This window comes from Neodiprion fabricii, chromosome 1 (assembly GCF_021155785.1).
Source record: "Neodiprion fabricii isolate iyNeoFabr1 chromosome 1, iyNeoFabr1.1, whole genome shotgun sequence".
NCBI classification, from domain to species: domain Eukaryota; kingdom Metazoa; phylum Arthropoda; class Insecta; order Hymenoptera; family Diprionidae; genus Neodiprion; species Neodiprion fabricii.
In genome coordinates, this window is record NC_060239.1 from 6,468,949 (window position 1) to 6,491,556 (window position 22,608).

A 22,608-nucleotide genomic window follows, 5' to 3' on the forward strand; every position below is an offset into this window, starting at 1 on the left:
TTTTCAAATAGACTTCGTTCAAGGACCATAAGCTGGCTTACTATTTTATCTAAGAAAAATATATATATATATATATACGAAACATTAACCGAATAATTCGTGAGAAAGTCTTGTTGGTGATTTTTAAATTGCTTTTCTTCAAGTGGCAGATGACATCTACTTACTAAGCGCAATATGTGCCCCAGCATCGGGCGGATAATTTCGTCTCACGGAATTAATCACTGGCAAAGCTATACTATGTAAGCCGAGCTCCCTCGCTTTGTGTAAAACGTTTCTGAAACAAACGAAAAGACGAGAATATGAAGAAAAAAAATCGATAATAATGAGAGAGAAAACGTACATTATTGATCGTATTTTTGGATGTGTAAAAGAAAAACCTACCTGTAACAACAATGTAACGTATTTTGAGCTGCAGTTTGATATTTGATGTTGTAGATGGGACCAACTGTGTGTATGATGTACCGAGCCGGCAGTTTGTGACCCTGTGTAGTTCGCACTTCTCCCGTCTTACACTCTGCATAAGGGAAAAACGGTAAGTTGCAGAATTTAAAAGTCAAACATAGAGATATGCCATCATCTCATTCTACCGAACTGAACTGAGTGAGCAACGAAAGCAAAAGGAACGTTTATGTTTCATGGGAAATACTCTATCTCAATTACCAAGTAATTTATCATTCAGTTGATGAAAGATTGAGTGCAAGAAAAATAAAAATCAGTCCTGTCTTGGGTTTGCCAGTTGAAAGAATTTAGGCTATTCAACGATTCTGATAAGCAAATTTTTGAAAATTAGATTTTGAGTGACTTTAGCAAAATATTTTCCAGCGTTTTCGAGTCATTCTTACCACTGTTTTACCAAAGAGTTTAGAAGTTCAATCACTAGATAAACTATAGAAGAAAAGGACAAACTTGAATACCAGTTGACTACAGATATGACTGTAAAATTAATTAATTTTTATCAACACGTGTTGATGAATATTAAAAAGGACACGAATCAGGTTTTATTTTTTTTAATTCTGTGAACGAGTTGGAATCTATTCGAAAAATTAAGCAAAGTGATTTGTACATCAGTAATAATGAGTAGCTATGTAACTGGGCTATAATTGGACATTGGCTCTTAAGGATTATGATCCCACTCTGAAAATATTACATCGGTCATACAAACGTATAAAATTGGAGTAGGCCACTGATTGCTTGATTAATTAGAATGAAGCTTAGATTAGTTATGACTGACTTTACTGCTAGTAAAAGAAGTTTGTTCAAAATTTTTTCATAAAGTATTTGTAAAAACTGATTGACCAACAAGAACTATCTTATAACCATTCTCCAACTGCTGATAAATCTTGCCCATTTGTCGAACCTCTTCAAGATCAGTTCTCCCAGATTTACACGACGAGAAAAATGAACAAACAAATGTCTGCATTGTTTGGAATGGTGTTAAAAATAAAAATAAGCCAATATATATCGGTACATTTCATAAAAAAATCTTTTTACCAAGCCCAGAGTATGAAAGTTCTAATGTTAAAGAATTAGAAAAAAGATGTGACAGTTAAAATCGATTGTTATTGTATACAGAATATCTGTAAATTTAATGTTTCGATGACAGTACCTTTAACTTCGTCGTAAATTTCTTCTTTCAAAGCAGATCCTGCTCGAGCAAATATCGATTGGCATACAGGACTGTAATCATCCATTGTCTCATTTGTAGAATTGACGATGGAATCCATCTGGAGTACGGAAATGTCTCCGGTCCTGTAATAAGCAATTTTTACTATAGACAAAGAATAGTTACAGTCTATTAGCACTTTACGTGATACTTTTAAGAATCATGTGAGACACGGTTATGCGGTACCGCCAGAAAAATATTGTAAATAAATATTGAAAGGAACAAATTGTGAAAATCCTCTGTTTACCATAGTGCAATTTTATTGTTGAGCAGTGGCTGGCACGGAAACGGACTTGCTGGATGGTGAGCAGGCTCCCCTTGGGAGTTAGAATAATCAGTGAATCGGTGCTGGACAGGATAGTCTGACCATCGTTTCAATGTCCCAAGCTCCACAACCTCCGGAGCCACACCCAATGGTTCCATCAGCCTCATTCAGCTGAAAGAAGAAAGGCATAGAAATAATCAGGATGGTTAGGTAAATTTACAATCAAGGTATATAACAATTTAGAGCATTGTCGAGAATTTCCTTTGGTAATTGGACACTTTTCTTATTCAATAGAGCAAAGAATTGTCATTGTATTTGAAATTTTAATCATTGATAAAGGTACGATGAACGTTTTTATTTCTACTAGTCAATTTCAATTCTTAGTCAACTACCCAGCATTTTCTATTGAAACCTCACTGTTAAAATTCGCAATGACACAGTGACGAAGTAAATTACTATTTTGCTACTGTCGAATTTCTCAAAGGTTTTTTAATAGCTAAAAGTGTGCATGATTTGCTCTGACAGAGCCGTATTTCAACGTTTACTGTACTGCGCACTATTCTAACATTGCAAAATAGCAATTCCAATTAAATGAAAATTCTTTAACACGTTAACGTGATATACTTCAACCTTGGCAATCTATTTTCAAAACACAATAAAACAAAATAAGATATGTCAAAGCCAGAATTACGCAAGTCTGGTTTCCCGACAAATGGCTTTTGACTCCCTGACTTTGAACCATTGATCAACATACAATTCCGCTCTGATTGTCAAGTCCGAGGCAATTTTTATCTTCGTGCACTCTTTATTATCAAAACCGACCAATTACCATCTCAGAATAGATCCAGTGTTTGATTGTTTATAGATGCGAGTAAGCTTTGACCTGCGATGACGAATTTTCCATTCCCAGTGGAATATATTCGATTAATAAGGCATCCTAATTTTGCCGTACGCATTCATTGATAAATTCATCGATTTGTTCGCTCAGTCGCCAAATCATTGAACAAACGGTTCAGATAATCTTGAATGGCATTTGACGGACCGATAAACGAGTCACATGTACAGAATAATTGTTTTTTGAGAATATTAAGACGTGTATTATTGGACGAGAATGAGACATAAACGTGTAGTGTTGACAGAGTGGTTTCTAAACCTATGCGAAACCGTAACTTGCCGGAGGGTGAACCTAACCTCACTTTCAACTGTCACGCAGGCAGCTGTTGATCCGCAATGGCGCCGCAACTTCTCATCTCGCTGCGGCTGGTGGCAAGTCGAGGATGACGAGGAGGTAGAGGAGGAGGAGGAGAGAGGCTACGCTACTCTCGTACACTCGAAAGAGAGAGAAGAGAGAGAGGAGAGGGCAGGAAATCAATACCATACAAGTCGGGCGACTGATTTTTTGATTATCTCTCCCTCTCTCTCTCTCTGAACTCTCTCTAGCTATCTCTCACTCAGTCCCTCTCTAAAGATCCTCTCTTTGGCGGATCGGGGCGAAAACCTTCAGAGAATAATGCGAAATGACTGAATTAGTCGGAATATGATACTTAACCCAGTCGGTATAATAGGACGCTGCAAGAGGAACACGGCGATCAATTCGCGCTCATCATACTCAAATTGTAACGAAGTCTCGTTGTTATTAGATTTTGAGGAATATCAAAAATTTTACTAAATATTTACAGGACAACCTTTGATTGCCTTTTCAAAATTCTGAGCTTTATAGCCCAGTTGCTGTGTATGTACAATGAAAAAAGAACATTTGAAATTGCAATTTTTCGATGCAACTATTTTGCATTTCTAATGCTTTTTTTTTTGGAGACGGTCGGGAGTTGACAGTTCAAGTGCAGAATTTCAATCAGATTCTACAGTAGCTTCGGCCGCCATTTTTAATTCATTGTTTAGTTGTAAAACGCAAAATATTAATCGCAGAGACGTGACCATTTTTAGTCAAGAGTTTGAAAAAGACGAAAGCAAATTCCTCCAAAAATTCAAGACGACAGCCGAAGCAACTGCAAAATCTGTTCGAAATTCTCTATTTAGATTATCAATACCCCTCCCTCACCATCCGGCGATTATAAAAATAAAATAGCGGTATCGAAAACTTGCAATTACAAATATGCGTTCCGACCTGATTACATATCGGAGCACGCGAAACGAAAGCGTCGATCTTTGTACCTATTAAGCATGTACAGAAATTCTTCTGCTTCCCCCTTCTTTTTACTTCCGCATGTGACGAGCCGTATGTCAGTACATAAGATGCCTATATATCCAACCCTACGTATATACATTTGTACTTTATGTTCCGAACGAGCCAAGGAGCCAAAGTACGGCGCCGTCTGGTCGACATCCAAACTTGATATTTTCTTCGATAGTATAGCAAGAAGTATTATACTACACAACAATTTTATTTCGAGTAAACTGTAAAGAATTCTAAGTAATCGGAAGCCTGCACAGTGTTTGGTGTATGATTAATTGGATTGTTCTACATACAACCAACGGTGTCATGTGGGATAATAAACATGTATACATGTACTTTCTGTTTTTTCAATTATAGATTATAGATTACATGTATAAGAAACTTTTGAAAAGCATCAAATTTATAGGGTAAAATTTCTTTTCTTCGTCAGCACGTTCGTATGAATTACAAGTGAAGAGTAAATCTGATTTATGAACTTACTGTCCTCCCGGGAAAAACTTTTCGATAAAGAAAGAACGAACAATGCGATCATACTTGATTTTCCAAAATCAAACCGAAGCTAATTTTTATGCTGAAAATTACTATAATACTCAAAAAAAAACAAAATCTTGTCAAGTGAATATCGCGTGAAAAAAAAAAATTATGCAACCAAATTTTTTTCTGCACGAAACTCAAGTGAAAATTTGCTGGAAAAAGTAACGAGCAGTAACTGTATTTTTTAAAAAAAAAGTACACTAATAGTGATAAAAGTGATTGTATACCAGCTGTGCCGGAGAAAAGAACACCTGTTTTAACATTCTACCGATAGTGTCCATGCACACAAAATGTTGTACAAACATACGCAAATCATCCACACGATGTAGAATGTACCAGGTATACACGTATTGCCGTGTACACATGCATACTGTGTACACATTAATAACGCCGGAGAGTAAACGTTGGCTCGCAAAGCATCGATTTTAACGCTTATATACGTACAAACGTCACTCGGAAGTTACAACCGGAAGATATGAAATTTAAAGTACAAATACAACAACACTCCATAATTATTCACAAGTTTTCATGCACTAGATTCGTATGAAGGTATTGGCAACTTATTGAACATATGATATCCGCATATCGGTTGAATATCACTCGATTTTCGCGTGCAATTCTCGGACCGATACCTTAAAAAAACCCGGTGAATATTCGCGTTATAACATTTTTAAAACAACAGAATGAATGACATTATAATTATAAGATTCGTATATAATACATGCGATTGATTCAACAAATGACCGCGTCAATTGAATAAACGAAATAAATTATGCATCTCCAATGCTGAATTCGACGACTTGATCGCGCAAGTGTGCAAATATTATGCAAAAATCGAAGTATATAATTCGATCGAATACAAATATTTTTATAATTCTTCAACTTACCTCTCATAACATTAAACGTTTGTCTATAGAATATTCCACAATACATCGCTCACCTGTCATAAAAAAATGAAAAAAAAAAGAGAGAGACTTATTTTGCCTCGCGTATAAATTATAACATCCGTGTGATAAATACGATTATATTCGTACCTACGAACAACCGAAACTGAAACATACAGAGTATGAAAATCGAAGGAATGACGAAAATTATACGTCGTTACGTGAAACGTGACAGCGAAGGGTTTAGGTGAAACGACACACAATTGTGTCAGGCCGGTTGGTAAAAATTTCTGTGATAACCGCCTCCGGGATAAAATAAATTCACGTTTTATACGAAAATATGCGTGGCTATAAAAATCACCGAATAGGAGAATATCGGGAATGGACGGGTCAGCAATAACGCAGTGTATCACGTATACATACGTGTACAACATATCGATGGGCAAAGACTAACGACCGTGAGAATTACGCGACATCTTACCAGTCTTTCACTTTCTATTTATAATCAAAGGTAAGGAGGAGAGGCGGTTTATTGCTGCTCCACGTGTATATATGTATATAATATGTATATATTATATAGATGCATAAAAGCGGGTTTTACACCCGTGTATTATACGAAATATATCCGACTATGTAAATTTTTTTTTCAAGCCTCTACAGTTTCCCTGCCCTGATTCGCTCCGGAAGTTTTTAATCCAACCATACGGGTCGACCGCTGAAATCCAAGACGAATATTGACTCGGTATACAGGCGAATATGTAAAATAATCCATTTATCGCCGGGTCTATACATAAATATAAGTTCTGTTTAAATACAATACGTCGCGGTATCAGGAACAATAATACAATACACGTTGTATTAGGTATAAGAGAAATTGACGAATGGCGAAACACGACTAGTCGCGATATCGCGAGTTATTTCAAACGGTACGATAATAACTTTGCATAATTCCGTCTCTGAATCTGAGGCATAAGCAGACGGAATATTTATTTTTACCTTTAATTATACATATATATGTATATATAATATACCTGCATATAAACGTAAATCATAAGATGATGGTTTATAACTTGTAATAAACACGGGAGGTTTTAAAATCATGGGAGAAACCGCGTTTTTTTTTACGGATATCGTATCGGATACGTATGACGTATGTAGCTCGATTAGTTATACATACGTATATAACGTAATATGAAGAATCACGTCATCGCTAATATACACAGCACATCGTTGAAAAAATATTCCGCTAGAAATGACGGCCTCGGTATTGTGCAGTTCGATAAATAAAAAGTATATTTCAAATAATAAAGCAACGTGTCGGTGGATGCCTGTATAACAATGGTGCAGCGTGTATTTAGGTGAGAATAATATGCATAGCCATCGTGCCACGTACGGCTTACAATTGCGTGCGAGACGGTTGTTCCAAAGTATAATGCTACACACTTGTATGCTAATTGGATAGACAGACAGACACCCTGCGTGTATAATATATATCTGTCCGAGAGTAGAGCTTCTCGCTTAATTTTCTACTTGCAAAAATTAACTTGAATTTATACCTAAGGAACGTTTGCAAAGTAAGTAAAAAGTAAATTTGACAATTATTCTTCTCACGCTGCGAAAACCTTACAAATAACAATATTTCTAATCTCGACCGCAACGTAAATTAAGGATTTGCAGAAAAAATAAATATAACTTTCGAATATGTACGTGTGTGTGTCCATTAGACTGTATCAACAAAAATCGGTTAGTTTTTTGTTCAATATTCGATTAGAAAATATTGTTCAAAGTGACGAATAAATGACGCTGTCCACGTTTCAACTCTTGATATTGACATTTAGAGATGCCTCGTCGCGATTTGCTAATTCCGAGGTAAATAACATGGGGAATTTTTTTTTTTTAACTTTGTAATTTTATAACTCGTTAATGCATTAGCGTACCGATAAGACCAGAACGTATTTTTGTAGGAAATTTAACACTCTACAAGGAAAAAATATCTTGTCATTTTATGATAAATCTACTCTTTAAAAAGTTATTCGAGGTCAAAGGGTATTTCAGGCCCTTGAATATCTTTCGAAAGAGTGGATCAGACATAAAACGATAACAGACCTTTTTTTGTAGAGCGTTAGATTCCCTATCAAAATACGCTCTTGTCTTATCGGTACGCTAACGCATTAACGAGTTATAAAATTACAAAGTTTAAAACAAATTTTTCCCATGTTATTTCAACGGGAAATAGAAAATCGCGATGCAGCACCTGTAAATATTAATATTAAGAGCTGAAATTTGGACAACATTTTTTTTCGTCACTTGGTACAATATTTTCGACTTAAATTTTGAAATAAAATATTATTCTTGCACAAGCAAGATGATGATGAGAAAGAACAGTAACGGATACTAGACTTTCCGGTAACAGCTGGAATACTAATTTTCACTTTCTACCTATAACTATATTTCGTCAATTGTGGTAAAAAATGAAAATAGTCAAGGACTGAGCGGTAACCGGAACTAAAAATTTCTCTCAGTGTGCAAAAAAAAGAAAAATAAAAAACAACCGAGGGCACAGACGAAGAATACAAATTGTCTGAGAACATAGCTGATTGATTTTTCGATCCGGCAATGAAAGAAATACCGTTGCACACATCCGGCGGTGCGTAATCAATTATGTAAAGGACCAATCGATCAATAAGTAATTGTTCGCCAGTCATATACTTACCTCAATGTGTGCCAATGCCAAAGTTCAGTAGAGTTATAGGCTCTTATACGTACATGTATACCCCGATGCCAAGTATCACATTATATGATACCTGGATGATTTTTCCGGATATTAACCGCAGTCGCATACGCCTCGCGTGTATCCATCCGTACTATACATATTTATATACCTACACAATTGTACGCCATCGACGTTTATCGGCTTATCGCTTTATCGTTTTCACGTTTCGTTTCCTACAGTTTGCGCAATCGTTATTTAGGTCACTTATCAAAGATTCCACTACTGCAATTCGTCCATTGATTTCGTTATTGTTTTGCGATGTATATACATATATATATATATAACGATGACGTCCGAGCGTGACGATTTAGATAAGTACCGTAGTGTTTGTATCTTTTGTAATTTATTACATGTTGGGTAAAAAAAAGTTGATCAAAAAAAATAAATCAATTACGAGAAGCAACGAAAGATCTTTCACAATTATCAATTCGGGGAAACTCGAATGGAGGGAACGTGCGCGTGTAGTTTTTATTTTTTATTTTTTATTTCTTGTCGTAACGATGGACAGGATAATCGAGTTCCCTGACGTACACTCGTCTAATATTGGTTGTGCCGTTTCTATGCCAATTTAGTTGGCTATGTACGACAAAAGCGGCAAGCCCTCTTCGTACGTAACGTAATTACGTCAGCCTCGTATAGTTACACGTTATACGTGTATACATATATACATATATATATATATATATTTATATATATATACATGTACGGATATATTCACCTGTTACCTAAATTTAACAGTCGCATTAGCTGTATGTACGTGTGCAGTATTTATTACCCAGGAACGCGGTATAGAATAATGCAAAGTTGCGTATTATAAACACTGTAGTAGTTTTTGTTGGATTGCGAGGTGACCGACATATCCGGTGAGCGATAATCGTCCTCGTTACAATTTTCGAATTAATCGATAAACGACGAGACGTAGAAGCGGCAGAAAATAGATTATTCTTGATAAAAATAAGAGAAGAGTGAAACACAGCGTTACATAAACGTCCGAGTGATATTTTCAATTGCCGTCAATCGAACGCGAGGATGAAAAACAGGTTCTCTTCCGTTACGTAACAATAATTGCACGATTTAACTTATTTTTCCACAGCGCAAGACTTGTCGCAAAGATGCGTCAATTTTACACGATGCTATTACTGTATCAACTAACGAAATATCGATGACTGATGTTGATCGAAAAAAATAAAAAAAAAACAAATTAAATAACAACTGTGATTCAATTAACACCGTGTCTAGTTATCTCAAGTCGAACGATACCGTCGTTGAAATATAAATTTGTAATTTAATTGCACGTCGTTTATCAGGAAAAAAGAAAGAAAGAAATAAACAAATAAACTGGGCGATCAAACGATCAGAATTCGAATATGCAGGCATATATTTATACGTGATTGTACGCATCTCGCGTTTTTCATTGCAGCCTATTAAGCAATGTCGAAAGTGCAAATTGCACACACAGACTTCGCGACACTTCTAACACAGGCGAATAAATCTCTAGGAGGAAGAAGAAGCCTCTGCCGGTCAGGTATACACGTACGGTATTGCATCGCATAGCATCGTAACCGTCGCTCCCTAAGGTTTCCAGCCGGTGAATCTGTGCCAACGAGAATTTTGCCGACGAAGCGACGTTACACGCTACGTTATCATACATATATGCATGCATACCTATACCTGTGCGTACCTGATCTATAAAACGGTACATGCGATATGTGTTTTATACGGTAGGCTATACAATGCAATCAATTAGAATATAAACCTGAAGGAAAATGTTAACGATATTCGATTGGAATGAATTTTAACGGTATTAATATATGCGAAAAGTTGATTCATACGCTTCAAGCGTAAATGCGGTACGATCTTGAACACGAAAAATTTCACGTGCTGGGGAAATTTTTTTTTTTTTTTTTTGTTTAAACTTTGCAAAACTGCGTATTTACGTGTATAAGTCACGGAACGTATTTTGACGACGCGCGCGGATGAATTCTGAATGAAGGAATGACGAGTTTTTATCGTCATACGTATTTGTTCGCGCGATTAGTCATCTGCGGCGATAAACATCGTGAATCCTCCGCAGGTTTGCTCCCACCAATGATGCTCGCGTTATTAAAGACGCAAAGATGCTTGGGTAAAAATTCTGAGATTCGTCAATTGTTTATTTGTTTATTAATCTATTTTTGAAAAATTTAAATACAAGCGTACTGTAAGATATAACAATGGATTACGCGAGTGTTTTATGGCAGTCGAAATGAAAATATTTTATTGCGTGTATTTGAAACATCAGCAACGAAACTGTTATACAATGTAAATACATATACATGACTATAATATTAGAGTTTCGATAGATTCTATTATAATAATATCGTGCGGTGATTTGGCCTGGATTTATTAAGCCTAATACCGATATCCCAGATTATACGTAGACCTGATTGTTACAGTTGACATATCCGCAACTATATCCCAAAGATATAACGGAGATATAAGTAGCAGTCATCGTCGCTCTAATCTCAAATCCGATTACTAACAAACTGCGCAACTCTGTATACTATACAACAATTAGGGCGAGATTATTCATATCAAATTTGTACGTTGATATCCACCTGATAATACGCGCACCGTCGTATCGTAAAAGCAAAGACGAGGGAAGTAAAGAAATTAGATAAGAACGAGCTACTCGCAGATTTTAATTACGGAGTGATGTAAGCCACGGTCTTATTAAATTACATCGCTGATTCGATAAATTATCCGATCGTGGATTATATATAAATCAATTATTTACATTACGAAAATAGTACGTAAATCAATTTGTCACACGGCCTACATATCATATGCATTAAATTTTATTATATGTATTATATTAATATATATATGATTCAAAAGAGGGCGGCGAGCGTGTTTCTTTTTTTAGTGAGTCTGGCGTTATAAAATAGCCTGAAATATATCAGCTGAGGAGGTTGTTCTAAAAACGATGCTGTACAAATGCTGTAAGCTAGCAGCTAAAACGATTATTGGCTATTAATAATTATTATAAGTTTAGAAATCTTACAGAATGTCATTCGTGTAATACGAAGATGTGAACTTTTTTCGCTTTATTTTCATATTTTCCACACACTCCCTCTCTCTCTCTCTTTCTCTATTCGTTCAAGAAATATTACTGTATATTTTGAGATGTGGTGAAAAAAAAAGATAAGATCAATGAACCGGAGGATTTATACCGAGTTTTCTTTTTTTTTTTTTTATCAAATTCAATACTGGATCATCTAATCTATCGATTGCAATGAACAAACAGAACGACGTACACGGCAAATAGATAGATAGATAATGAAAAAATGAGTAAATAAATTTAAGAAGAGACAACCTGGCTGCTGTATGAAAATGACAAAAGTAAACATCGAGTTTATCTTACAATTAGCAGACACGAAGAATAACCTCTTTGAGAAACGATATTTCGCGACTGCCTGCAGAATAACTGACAGAGTTATTAATAAATGATCGTAACAATGTCTGTGATAACGGTAAATTAGTATTAGTACATGGCATCGCAAACTGAATTGCAGAAATCGATCAAACAATGTACCCATCTTCCCCCCCTTTGTCTGAACTCACGAGATCATCAAGCGAAAGCCAAATCTGATCGATCGTAATAAATCATCCTTTTATCTGTTTAATTGAAAAAAAAAAATTTTATTTTATTTTTTTTTTTTCACATTGGTTTAACCCACATCTTTCTTATCGCAGGGACAATATAACGACGTACAACAACGGTAAAACATTGCCGACACTTACATATCCCGTAGACACAAAGCTTTTTATACGTGTAATTTTCTCATCTTATCTAATTGTAAACCGCGCAAACACGTTGCTTTTTATTATCTGAACCGGATATCGTGGATAGTAAATACGAATAAGCCCAAACAAGATTATACACACTGCACATGTTTATAACAATGAGAGATGTATCTGTTTTAAAATAAATTGTGCCACTGCTCGTGCAGTCGGTCGGTTTTTACATTTCTCTTTTCAATCCGTCGCCGTAATTTATTATTTAGTTAAAAAATTCTGCGAGTATAAAAATATGCTCGGAATGTTATTCCTGCAGGGCGTGTCTTTCGCGACTGGAGACGGTGTTTTTGTTATATTCGTTTGTTAGCCTCCGTCACGTTGCTTCGTGGTTCAACAACTCTTGGCTCCGAGGTCAAACGACGATGGAGAAATAACGCGCATATAAGTAAGCCTACGTGTCGTATGCAGGCAGCATGTAACCGAGCGGGGTTTTATTTCGTCTCTTTGTTTGACGGATAAAAAAAATTTCCGTACTTAGGTTGGATACGTACATCGTGCATAGATACGTGCATGAATTTAGTTACCAATACCGTTGGACGAACGACTTAATTGGATTTACTAAATATAGAAACGACTCGGAATGACACGCGCTTCGTTCGTCGATTATGTACATCGTACGTATCAACAAGATATTCGAAACAGAGGAAGAAACGGAGATGTTCATTTTGTACAGCGTATAAAAGATGGAAGCGTCCGTTTCCGACAAAGAAATTAATTCCAATCCATTTAGATAAACATTATTTCGCAATTACTCCTCGCTGCAAAGCAACGAGGCTTACTTATCTCAACTGTTTCACGGAACAAGCGTTATTTCAAGTTGCTCTATATTACAGACATAGACTGACGGCAGACACGAGTGTTTGTTCATAGAGAGAGGTAAGTCTATGAGATTATAATGATTCTGAAACTTTTATCACAAAGAGAATCACGAACAAGCAGTAAGGAGGGAAGATAAATATTGATAGAGATGAACCGGATGCGAGGTCTAAAATTCAACAATAAGTCGTTAGTGTCCAATTGTGCCTCGAGTGATTCGGTAAATGTGTGTTTACAAGAAGCGTAATAAAAGAGAATGTCACAAGTATGCGGAAGTATTCCCGCAAATCAGAAATTTGTTACGATGAGAATTGTGTAAGCCCGCCATTTAAATGCTTGTAATATAGTCAAGGTCACGCACGCGGTTTCCGACCGTCAATTGTCGAAGAGGATTCTTTCTTCGCACCGATAAAAACGTAAAAATGGGCAGCAGGGGGGAGGCGATTGAATGAGCACTTACGAATACGTAGACGGTGGTCTTTGGCACTATGGATATTGTATACGGATGAACAGATAGATCCTAGACGATGTTCAGGCGTGTTTTACTCGTCGCACAGTTTATCGATGTCAGCCGTCGACGTTTCGCGGATAGAAGGAGGTTACTCGTCACGTCAGATGATATCACACACTGTAAACCGCTCTGTCGTATCGCCGCGCTCACGGTGCACCTCGCATCGCAGCTTCATGACAGGCCGACAAACGCGCGAACCGGAGCCAACGTCTTGTTGACCGCTGCTAAGGAGTGGGGGGGGAGAGGAGAGTATAGACTTATATCCCTGGTAAGTGATAGCTTCGACGCGGCGTCGCAGCGTAGCGCTGCATTCCGGCTGATTATGATTCGACTGCGCGTGCGTGGAACCGAACAGGCGTCTTATTTGAAATTCGAAATCATACCGATAGTCAGTTGTTCGGGCTTCCGCCGATAAAGAAGCTGCCGGATCACCAACACGGCATCGATGGAGACGATGGAGACTACACAAGGAGCACGAACTCAAATGAGTGAAATGACGATACTTGTCACAGTGATCGTTCACGTTAGGTTTGTTTTTTGTACCACCAGCGTCGATAGTGTTCCTTTTGTAGCAAAGTGTCGTTGGCTGCATGCTCAAGATCCACTAATCGGATCTTGCAATATGATCGTAGAAAGTTTTCCCTACCGCCTTATACTTCCTTCACTGTCTTCGGTGCATAAGGAACACCTATAGGAGCAGCTATTTCTTTACATGGAGTTTTTACACTTTGTTTGTACTCCATGGAGCTCACGCTCGGGTCTAGGACTCGAATTTTTCGTGTCTCCGACTTCGTAGCGCTCTTTGACATGAAATAGGTTTTTGGAACTAATTTTTGACGTAACAGAATTGACTGGGAAATTTTTGGAGATTCTTTCTTCACGATATTCTGGTGGATCGAGTCCAGCGAAATAAAATAGAGAATACCCCTAAACAATACCGGTTAACCTCTAAATTTCAGTCGGTAATGCAGATGCGGATTCTTGAGCGCTGTCGGCGGATGTGGAAGGAGGGCTGTATGCAGAATTCTAAATTCTGATCACGGATCCGTGGTGTAACCTGACAGCTGACAGTTGACCGAAGGAGAAAAGAGTGCCTGATAAAGAGACTAGACTATGAGGCCAACCCGTTAGACTTTCAATCGCTATTACATTGTTGATTCCGTCGACGAACAATGATAACCGAGACTGTTGGGCGTCTTGGTAAAAATTGAAGCACATTATTTTGTAAACCGCAGCTCTGATTCAATTTGCAATAACCAACAATGGCGTATTTATTTCAACCGGATTACGTGCGCTACGTGTGCTCATGCGGTTCTGTAAAACCAGTATCAAAAATATACTTCTGCCGTCACTGTCTGAAAGTACGTTGCGGCTACTGCGTTTGTCACGAGGTAATTACCATGAATTTATTTACGTTCTTCACCCACCGACACTACATACAACCCGTCTTTTTCTCTCATGACAATTAGGTCGACTCGCACTACTGTTCAAACTGCATGGAAAATCTGCCGTCTCCTGAGGTTCGACTCAAGAAAAACAAGTATGTTGACAGCAGGATCAATTCAACGACAAGCTATGTACGTGCCTGTATTGATTATTACCTTATCCTAGGTGCTCTAACTGCTTCGAGTGTCCCTGCTGTTTTCAAACACTGTCCACACGTGCTGCTCCTGCACCTGTGAGGGCAGGTGGAAACCCGAGCGTTGAGGACACCAAATCCCTCGCCAAACCTGCTCCGAAAAAAGTTTATTATTTGTCCTGCTCATTCTGTCGGTGGACATCTAGAGATGCTGGAATTCCTGATCAGTTTGTAGGTAAGTCTGAAGTTGTCGTTAGTCAATTGCTCAAAGTATTTATGCTGTTGAAGGGGAAGAGACTAACGTTCCCTTACCTTATCCTTGGATATTGTTTTCATCGTAGCAACCGGAGGATGGCCGGAGCAGGAGAATCCTCATTCGGCACGGATCGTAGCGCTCCTAGAATATCACAAGATTCTGGCGTCAAGGGAACGGCAGCAAAGCGAACGGAAGAAGTTTCATCCAAAGCGTACTTACATGCAATTTGTGGGTTACCCTATCGATAGTTGTGAAGTACATCTCATTGTCTGCATTGCAGTTTTGTTAATATTTAATCTTTTAACTCTAGGAGAAATTCGCGATGTCCTCCGTTATGGTCCGAAAACGTGCAGGCCTGTGCCCACTGCCACAGTCTCAGCAAAGTGACTATCCGCAGCCAGCCGTAGCTTCAGAAGAGGTCGAAGAACTTTCGCCAGATATTTTCACCCAGCCGCTTGATATTACTAAGAGTAAGTCATAGTTTATCAGTAAAAAGAAGTAAATTCGTTCAACCATTAATAAAAAAAAATTATATATTTGATGCAGTAACAACTCTGGAGCAGCGTTTGAAACATCCTGATGTACAGGCCGAGGAAATAAATCAGCTGAGACCGCAGCACAAGCAGTTCTTGATGAAACGTTCGCAGCGTTGCAGAGTCTGTGAACATAACGTTTGCAAACCGGAGTACAGCCCACAGTCGATCAAATTTAAGATTCAGCTCGCTGCTTTGTGAGTATAGATTCGGTGGACAGTTTATTAACAATTGGAAATCCACCACAGTTGATTTGAACTCTGATTTTAGTTATCATATTCCTGAGGTACGCATTGTAACTTGCGAACCATTGCGTGTTGGCCAAACAAGCGAATTACTGTTGAAACTTTGCAACCCAACTCAACACCAGACCCAAATCATGCTATTCCCTCTTTCGACCTCGATTACGCCAACCACCGTTACTGCTGCGGGTACAAAGGAGGTTGATCGTGAAAATATGCAGTTGGTAAGAAATTATACGTACTTCAAGTTGGCTGCGATAAACTGTGATGTTAATTTATCAGATATTGATTTACTTCTTTTTAGGGTTGCGAATCTCCAAATCTTCTGCCTTCTTTGGTGCGTCAAATAACAGTGACCGAAGACCCAAAACCGTTAAAATTAAGCCCACAGGCGGAAATTATTCTGCCCGAAAGTATCCTGATACTTCCACCCAGAGATGATGCTGCCGAGTACGACGATACTGGAGATACACACAATTTCCAAGATGATCCTAAGTAAGTGTCAATGTAGCTTAATGCTAGGTATTCTACGAATGTCGTATTTTATTAACCTTTTTTCAATAGACTTGTGGTGTGGAGAAAAGGGAACAAGGCAGTAATCAGGCTTCATGTTAAACCCAATGAGGATGAGCAGATCGAAGAAGGAAAGGAAATAACAGTAGGATTCGTTATGCAGTACGGATATGTCAATACCATCGCAACTCTGGAACACAAAGAACCGCAAAAACTTGATTTGAAGATAAAACTATTTCTCAGCATTGGCAAACTAGTTGGCTCTACCTAACTGAAGTTAAGAATTATTCTCCTTTGAAGGAGAGTTGCTTTATAAAAACACTATTGCCTTCACAAAACTAACCTGCTGAAAATTATTTTAGCAATTTGTATAGATTACTTTATTTACAGCTGCTAAATGTAATCTTCCGCACTCTGTCCGCTAATTTTATTTAACAACTTGCTTAACTTATTAATTGAATTCAAAAATTTGAATCATATAAATGAATAATGTATTACAATTTCATACGTACTCACCATACCTAATGGCGAGAAGTAGATCTCGTGTATTTAAATTCTTACATGTACCAATGTAATAACAAACATCAATTAATAATAAAAATGACTTGAAACCACGATTGCTCTAAATATTCCATTAGACTGTGAAATTCCACTTTCTGCATCTGATGTTTCCTTGAATATCAATATAAGAACTCTGAAACATCCCAAAAATTCCCACGTCACTCTGGACGTTTCACGTACATGAGCAGGTTCTCGCGGCAGAAAGTGATTGGAGGTGAAAAGTGACGATATTGAGTTTACTTTTTTATTAGAATTAGGTAGCGAACCATGTACAGTACCACAGTAATAATAAATTACAGCCTGCGACCACGGCGACCACCCTTCCTGCGGGTTGAATCCGAAGGGATAGGGGTTACGTCTTCAATGCGGCCAATCTTCATCGACGAACGAGCGAGAGCTCGGAGAGCAGACTGAGCTCCTGGTCCCGGGGTTTTTGTCTTGTTGCCTCCGGTAGCCCTCAATTTAATGTGAAGCGCTGTGATTCCGAGCGATTTACATTTTTCGGCCACATCCTGGAGTGCATTAAAATGTAGTGGAACACCATTTAGCAAGTATTTTCCACAGTTCAACACCCGCAGATACAGGCTATTGGCAGTGAGGAAACAAAATTTGTAAAATCTGTACCTGAGCAGCCAACATAGCGGCATAGGGAGATGCTTCGTCACGATCAGCTTTTACTTTCATTCCACCAGTGACGCGAGCGATGGTTTCCCTGTGAAAATGACAACAGGTTAGATAACCTCAAAACTGAGATGACGATTCGCAGGTTATGTTGCATTGAAATTTGATGGCGCGATAATGGTTATTATACCTGCCAGACAAGTCTGTAACGTGGACAAAAGTGTCGTTGAAGCTCGCGAAGATGTGTGCAACCCCGAAGACGATTTCTCCCTCTCGAACTTGGGGACCGAGGGATACCTGGACCTCCTCCTTCTGAACCTTCCCTCTTTTAGGAGCCATTTCTGTTTGGAAGAAGCGAATAAGGCAAAGGTCAGTTTGATGCAATTGTTGGCGTCGGTGCGTGAAACTTTATAAAACAGTCTAACGAGCGACGAAAAACACAATTGGTTAAGTTGACACGATATATTTATCGCTGACAGCGATCAACATGCAACCGTTCTGAACACCATGCACTTTTCATCCGGACGCATCTCGATGTATGCAGAGTATATTTACTTTCACAGTGTTCCCAAGCTTTTCGGAATGATTAACGTAGGTGAACGTGTCAATATTAGAGCTAAATACTCAGTTGTTCTTTAGTTATTAGTCGCAAAACGTACCTACTACTTAACCTCGAAACAGTGATTCCGAAACAGGAAATGGAAAAGGAAAGCAGAGCCCGAGACGACGATGGGCTGATATCGACGCTCCGAGATTCGATAGAATCGATTCTCACGACTCGAAGTTTCGCGCACTTCGCGGCGTGAAGTGAACCTTCAGTTTTGGTTATAACGCACGGGTCGGGTGTATTGTCGTTGAGAATTGCGAGGTTAATTTTTCGAGGAAATAACGAATCGTTTCACCTCATAGCAAACATGAATCGGAGCATTATCCTTGTTTTATTGGTGAGCACGCTTCTTTCATCATAACAAATCTCGTTACGTGTGATTCAAGAGGTATGAGACACCGGTTTACGAGGACGCCGCGTGTCACTGACCTTCACATATTTTTTACTCGTAATTTCGAGCGGTATTTGCCTCGTTCCTCTTTCGTATTTTTTGCCTAAAGTTATGTCGGTACCACAAAATTTTTTATTTTCTTATTATTCCTCTTTATTGAGTTCCAACAGAACCAGTGAAAAGCATGTAATTCCAGCAAAAAGTAAAAGAAAAAATAAACAAAGCTTATCACTTTTGCTGACATCAACCTCGTTTGATATTTCAAAATCACAAGCAATAATAGTAGTCTTCCGTAACAATGTTCTCTCACTAGAAAATTAATCAAACATTGTGTTTCGAAGCTCTGTGAGAGACATTTTGTTTTTATTCATCTGTGAAACTGTGACTTGTTTGATATCAGATTTTTTCAAAATTTCGATTCAAATAAGCCAAACACTTGAAGCTCATCTAGTTTTGTGTTCATTACTCCACAGATCCTTTGCCAAATTCCCGACTTTTTTGCCAAACAAAAGAATCAAAAGACTGTAATCGATGACATCGCCGATCTCAAGGATTTTAAAAAGTTGCTGCGAACCAAAAACAATGTTTTGGTTTGCTTTGTCACGTCTCAAAAACAGTCTTCAGAAGTATTGAAAGTATTTGAGGAGGCGGCTGATGTTATCAAAGGTTCTGGAACAATGGTTCTCGTAGATTGCGCTGGGTAAATATTTGCTGACATTAATGAAATGAATTTACTACAACTCCTAATTCATCATTATTTATTTTGATTCATGAATATCAGCCAACACAAAGGTACATGCTTCGTCATGCAACATTTTCTTTTTTTTAAGGAGTGGAAAAAAGATGTGCAAGAAGTTGAAAGTATCCCCTGAGCCATATATATTCAAACATTATCTAGATGGAGATTGGAACAAAGACTATAACAGAAGAGAAACTGTCACTTCTATGGTAAATTTCATGAGAGATCCATCCGGAGATCTTCCATGGGATGAAGATTCGACTGCACTTGATATTCTCCACGTTCCAGACAACAATGTGCGTGAAAATTTGCATCGAGTATCGTAGATTTCATTTTAAAATGCTGAGCTGGTCATTGAAATGCTGAAAATATTGAAATTAATTTTTCAGGCACTAACGAAATTGTTGAAGAAAGAGTCACAGCCAATTTTAGTAATGTTCTACGCACCATGGTGTAGCTATTGCAAATCACTTAAACCGGAATACGCTGCAGCAGCGACTGAGTTGAAGGGCCATGCAATTATGTCTGCTATAGACGTTAACCGACCAGAGAATTCTGGTGTGCGCAAAAAGTACAATATAACAGGTTTTCCAACAATGCTGTACTTCCAGTAAGTACCTATCTCATCACGGACCGGACAGATGAATTTTCAGTGATAAAAATATCACTCATTCTATGTTTTTGTCGTCCTTAGCAACGGCGTTCAGAAATATACCTATGACGGAGACAACAAGAAGGATAGCTTGGTGAACTTTATGAGAAACCCAGGTGCCGCACCTGTCAAGCCCAAGGAAGAAGAATGGTCCGATACTGACAGCGACGTTGTGCATTTAACGAGCCTCAACTTTCATCTAGTCATTAAAGAAGCAGCATCGGTTCTTGTCATGTTTTACGCTCCATGGTGCGGATATTGTAAAAAAATGAAACCAGAATATGAAGCTGCTGCAGCGAAGCTCAAGCAGTTGAACGTAAGTGGTGAATCGAACACAGATGCAATTTGAAAAGCTTGCAACTTGAGATGCCTTTCAGCAAAAAGCATCTTATTATTAGGTAATGAAAACATGTTATAAAGCTGGTCGTTTTATCAAATCATTAGGTCAAGGGAATGCTGGCGGCTTTGGATGCGACAAAGGAAAGCAGCCTGGCAAAGTTATACAATGTTAAAGGATACCCCACACTCAAGTACTTTGTGTATGGGGAACACAAATATGATGTCACACTGAGGGATACAAATGCCTTGGTAGAATTCATGAAGGATCCTAAAGAACCTCCTCCTCCCCCTCCTCCTGAAGCTCCATGGTCACAGCAGGAATCTGCGGTTGTTCACCTGACTGATAGCGATTACAAACAGTTTTTAAAAAAGAAAAAACACGTCCTGGTCATGTTTTACGCTCCCTGTAAGTACTAATTTCTAACCAATTTAATCAATATTAATATCGTTCGTGTACTTTCAAAATAAATTAATTACTGTGAACCTGCTAAATCATCGTCTAATCGTCAGTCGTTATGTTTTATTAAAGGGTGTGGCCATTGCAAGAAAGTCAAACCAGAGTTCACAGCGGCTGCCGAAAAATTCAAAGGCGTATCCAAAGTCGAGTTAGCCGCCGTCGACTGTACCGTGAACACGGTCACATGTAATACTTACGAAATTCAGGGATATCCGTCACTCAAGTATTTCAATTACTTTGACAAAGCCGTAAAGAATTATGTCGGAGACAGAACAGTCAGTATCGAATACGTGTATTACATATACTATCGATAATAACTCATTCGACTGATTTTTATTTATCACAAAAATTTCAGGCGGAAGATTTCGCAAATTACATTATATCCCAAGACGAATCTTTAGCATCCCAGCAAAAGGCCGAGTGGGATATTCATCAAGGGGCTGAGCACATCGTCCATTTAAGTGACATTAATTTCGACGAAGAATTGGACAGTGGTCAACCGTTGTTCGTCATGTTTTATGAACCAAGTAAGTGCTTCCACGTATCAATGTACGAAACTAAGATTTTCGATTCCATTGAAAAGTGTGCATCATCTTCGGAAAAAAATTACAGCATGATCAAACGCGACGCATTCGATAATTCAATCGTAAATTTATCGTTCTCTCGTTTCTTGTTTACAGAGTGCGAATCTTGTAAGTCAGCACAATCCAAGCTGGCTCAACTAGCAGCCGAATTGAACGCAACAGGATCCGATGTACGGATTGGAGCTTCGGATTCTACGCATAGTCCCGTTGTGGAATTGGCGTACAAAGTAAAAAAATATCCGACATTCAAGTTTTTCAATAAAGGCAAATACGAGAGTGATTATGGTGGAAAAATAAGTGTACAAGACTTCTTAGATTATATTATCAAAGTCTCAAGAAAGAAAGTTCAAACTGAGCTTTAATGCTGCATTCTTTTATAATAGATATCTTTTTTTTTTTACTCGCCGTTTATGTTAACTCAAGAATTCCTTTTTTATATTGCAATATATTTGATTTTATATGTGATTTTCATATATTTTTGATTATTTATTCTCAGTACCTCAATTAACTGATGAGCATATGAATACGTCGTTATTAGTTATTTTTAATTGATTTATCACTTCTACCACTTTTTCACCCACGTATCGATGTATGATACTGTACAAACATTGCGCTGTAGTAACGTAAGCTATAATAATTGTCGAATCAAAGTGCTGCTGAGAAACATTGCAGATATTTTTATAAAATGATTTAATCACAATTTTTTTAAATCTCGCGCAACATTCTTACCGGATTGTCAGATCCGTCGAGAATGCACGTACGGTGTAAAATAACATCTTCAACTGTCGACAAAAACCCCAGTGTTGAACAATATCACAACACCTAAGTTAACAGCTAGCAAAAGTTTTTGATCTTATTAACACAACTCAGTATTAATAAAAGTAATTCATGACATCGTACACCGATTGATTGTGGTTGAATTTTAAGCCATTTCCTCCACGTTCATCAATTGATCCATGACTTCAGAAGTAGTACATCCGCATCAATAAAGGCAATTGGATTTGCAGCCTCGCGGTGAAGATATGCACGTTAGGAAGACTCCGATCTAGCAGCA

General features: G+C 38.0%; 4 protein-coding genes across 5 annotated transcripts in view; 2 read left to right on the forward strand and 2 right to left on the reverse strand.

Moving 5' to 3' along the window:
- Window positions 1-13,686, reverse strand: part of LOC124183950 (protein GDAP2 homolog) — a 39,540-nt gene extending 25,854 nt beyond the window's left edge. The window contains exons 1-5 of the mRNA XM_046573179.1: window positions 13,430-13,686; window positions 1,911-2,099; window positions 1,607-1,749; window positions 382-514; window positions 165-274 (exon numbers count right to left, since the gene is read on the reverse strand). Of these exons, the coding sequence (XP_046429135.1) occupies window positions 165-274; window positions 382-514; window positions 1,607-1,749; window positions 1,911-2,095 (571 nt within the window). The 5' untranslated portion in view covers window positions 2,096-2,099; window positions 13,430-13,686. The remainder of the gene's footprint in view (window positions 1-164; window positions 275-381; window positions 515-1,606; window positions 1,750-1,910; window positions 2,100-13,429) is intronic.
- Window positions 13,687-14,466: 780 nt separating this feature from the next.
- Window positions 14,467-17,219, forward strand: LOC124183958 (dynactin subunit 4). The gene is made up of 9 exons (XM_046573191.1): window positions 14,467-14,871; window positions 14,950-15,020; window positions 15,092-15,294; window positions 15,401-15,543; window positions 15,626-15,785; window positions 15,862-16,045; window positions 16,119-16,314; window positions 16,395-16,585; window positions 16,655-17,219. The coding sequence occupies exons 1-9, from the start codon at window positions 14,743-14,745 to the stop codon at window positions 16,872-16,874; spliced, it is 1,497 nt and encodes a 498-aa protein (XP_046429147.1). The 5' UTR covers window positions 14,467-14,742; the 3' UTR covers window positions 16,875-17,219.
- A 175-nt stretch (window positions 17,220-17,394) lies between these two features.
- On the reverse strand, window positions 17,395-18,579 carry LOC124184012 (40S ribosomal protein S14a). 2 transcript variants are annotated; one of them, XM_046573294.1, is made up of 4 exons: window positions 18,445-18,579; window positions 17,976-18,126; window positions 17,789-17,876; window positions 17,395-17,676 (listed from the first exon to the last, which is right to left on the reverse strand). In XM_046573294.1, exons 2-4 carry the CDS (start codon window positions 18,122-18,124, stop codon window positions 17,458-17,460), a joined length of 456 nt encoding a protein of 151 aa, XP_046429250.1. In that variant the 5' UTR covers window positions 18,125-18,126; window positions 18,445-18,579; the 3' UTR covers window positions 17,395-17,457. The 2 variants fall into 2 exon arrangements, with proteins under 2 accessions (XP_046429250.1, XP_046429259.1); XM_046573303.1 differs by having other exon boundaries at window positions 18,449-18,525.
- An 18-nt stretch (window positions 18,580-18,597) lies between these two features.
- On the forward strand, window positions 18,598-22,453 carry LOC124183943 (protein disulfide-isomerase A5). The gene is made up of 9 exons (XM_046573167.1): window positions 18,598-18,729; window positions 19,257-19,483; window positions 19,614-19,818; window positions 19,912-20,132; window positions 20,217-20,490; window positions 20,619-20,919; window positions 21,043-21,245; window positions 21,326-21,497; window positions 21,651-22,453. The coding sequence occupies exons 1-9, from the start codon at window positions 18,700-18,702 to the stop codon at window positions 21,914-21,916; spliced, it is 1,899 nt and encodes a 632-aa protein (XP_046429123.1). The 5' UTR covers window positions 18,598-18,699; the 3' UTR covers window positions 21,917-22,453.
- Window positions 22,454-22,608: the final 155 nt, after the last annotated feature.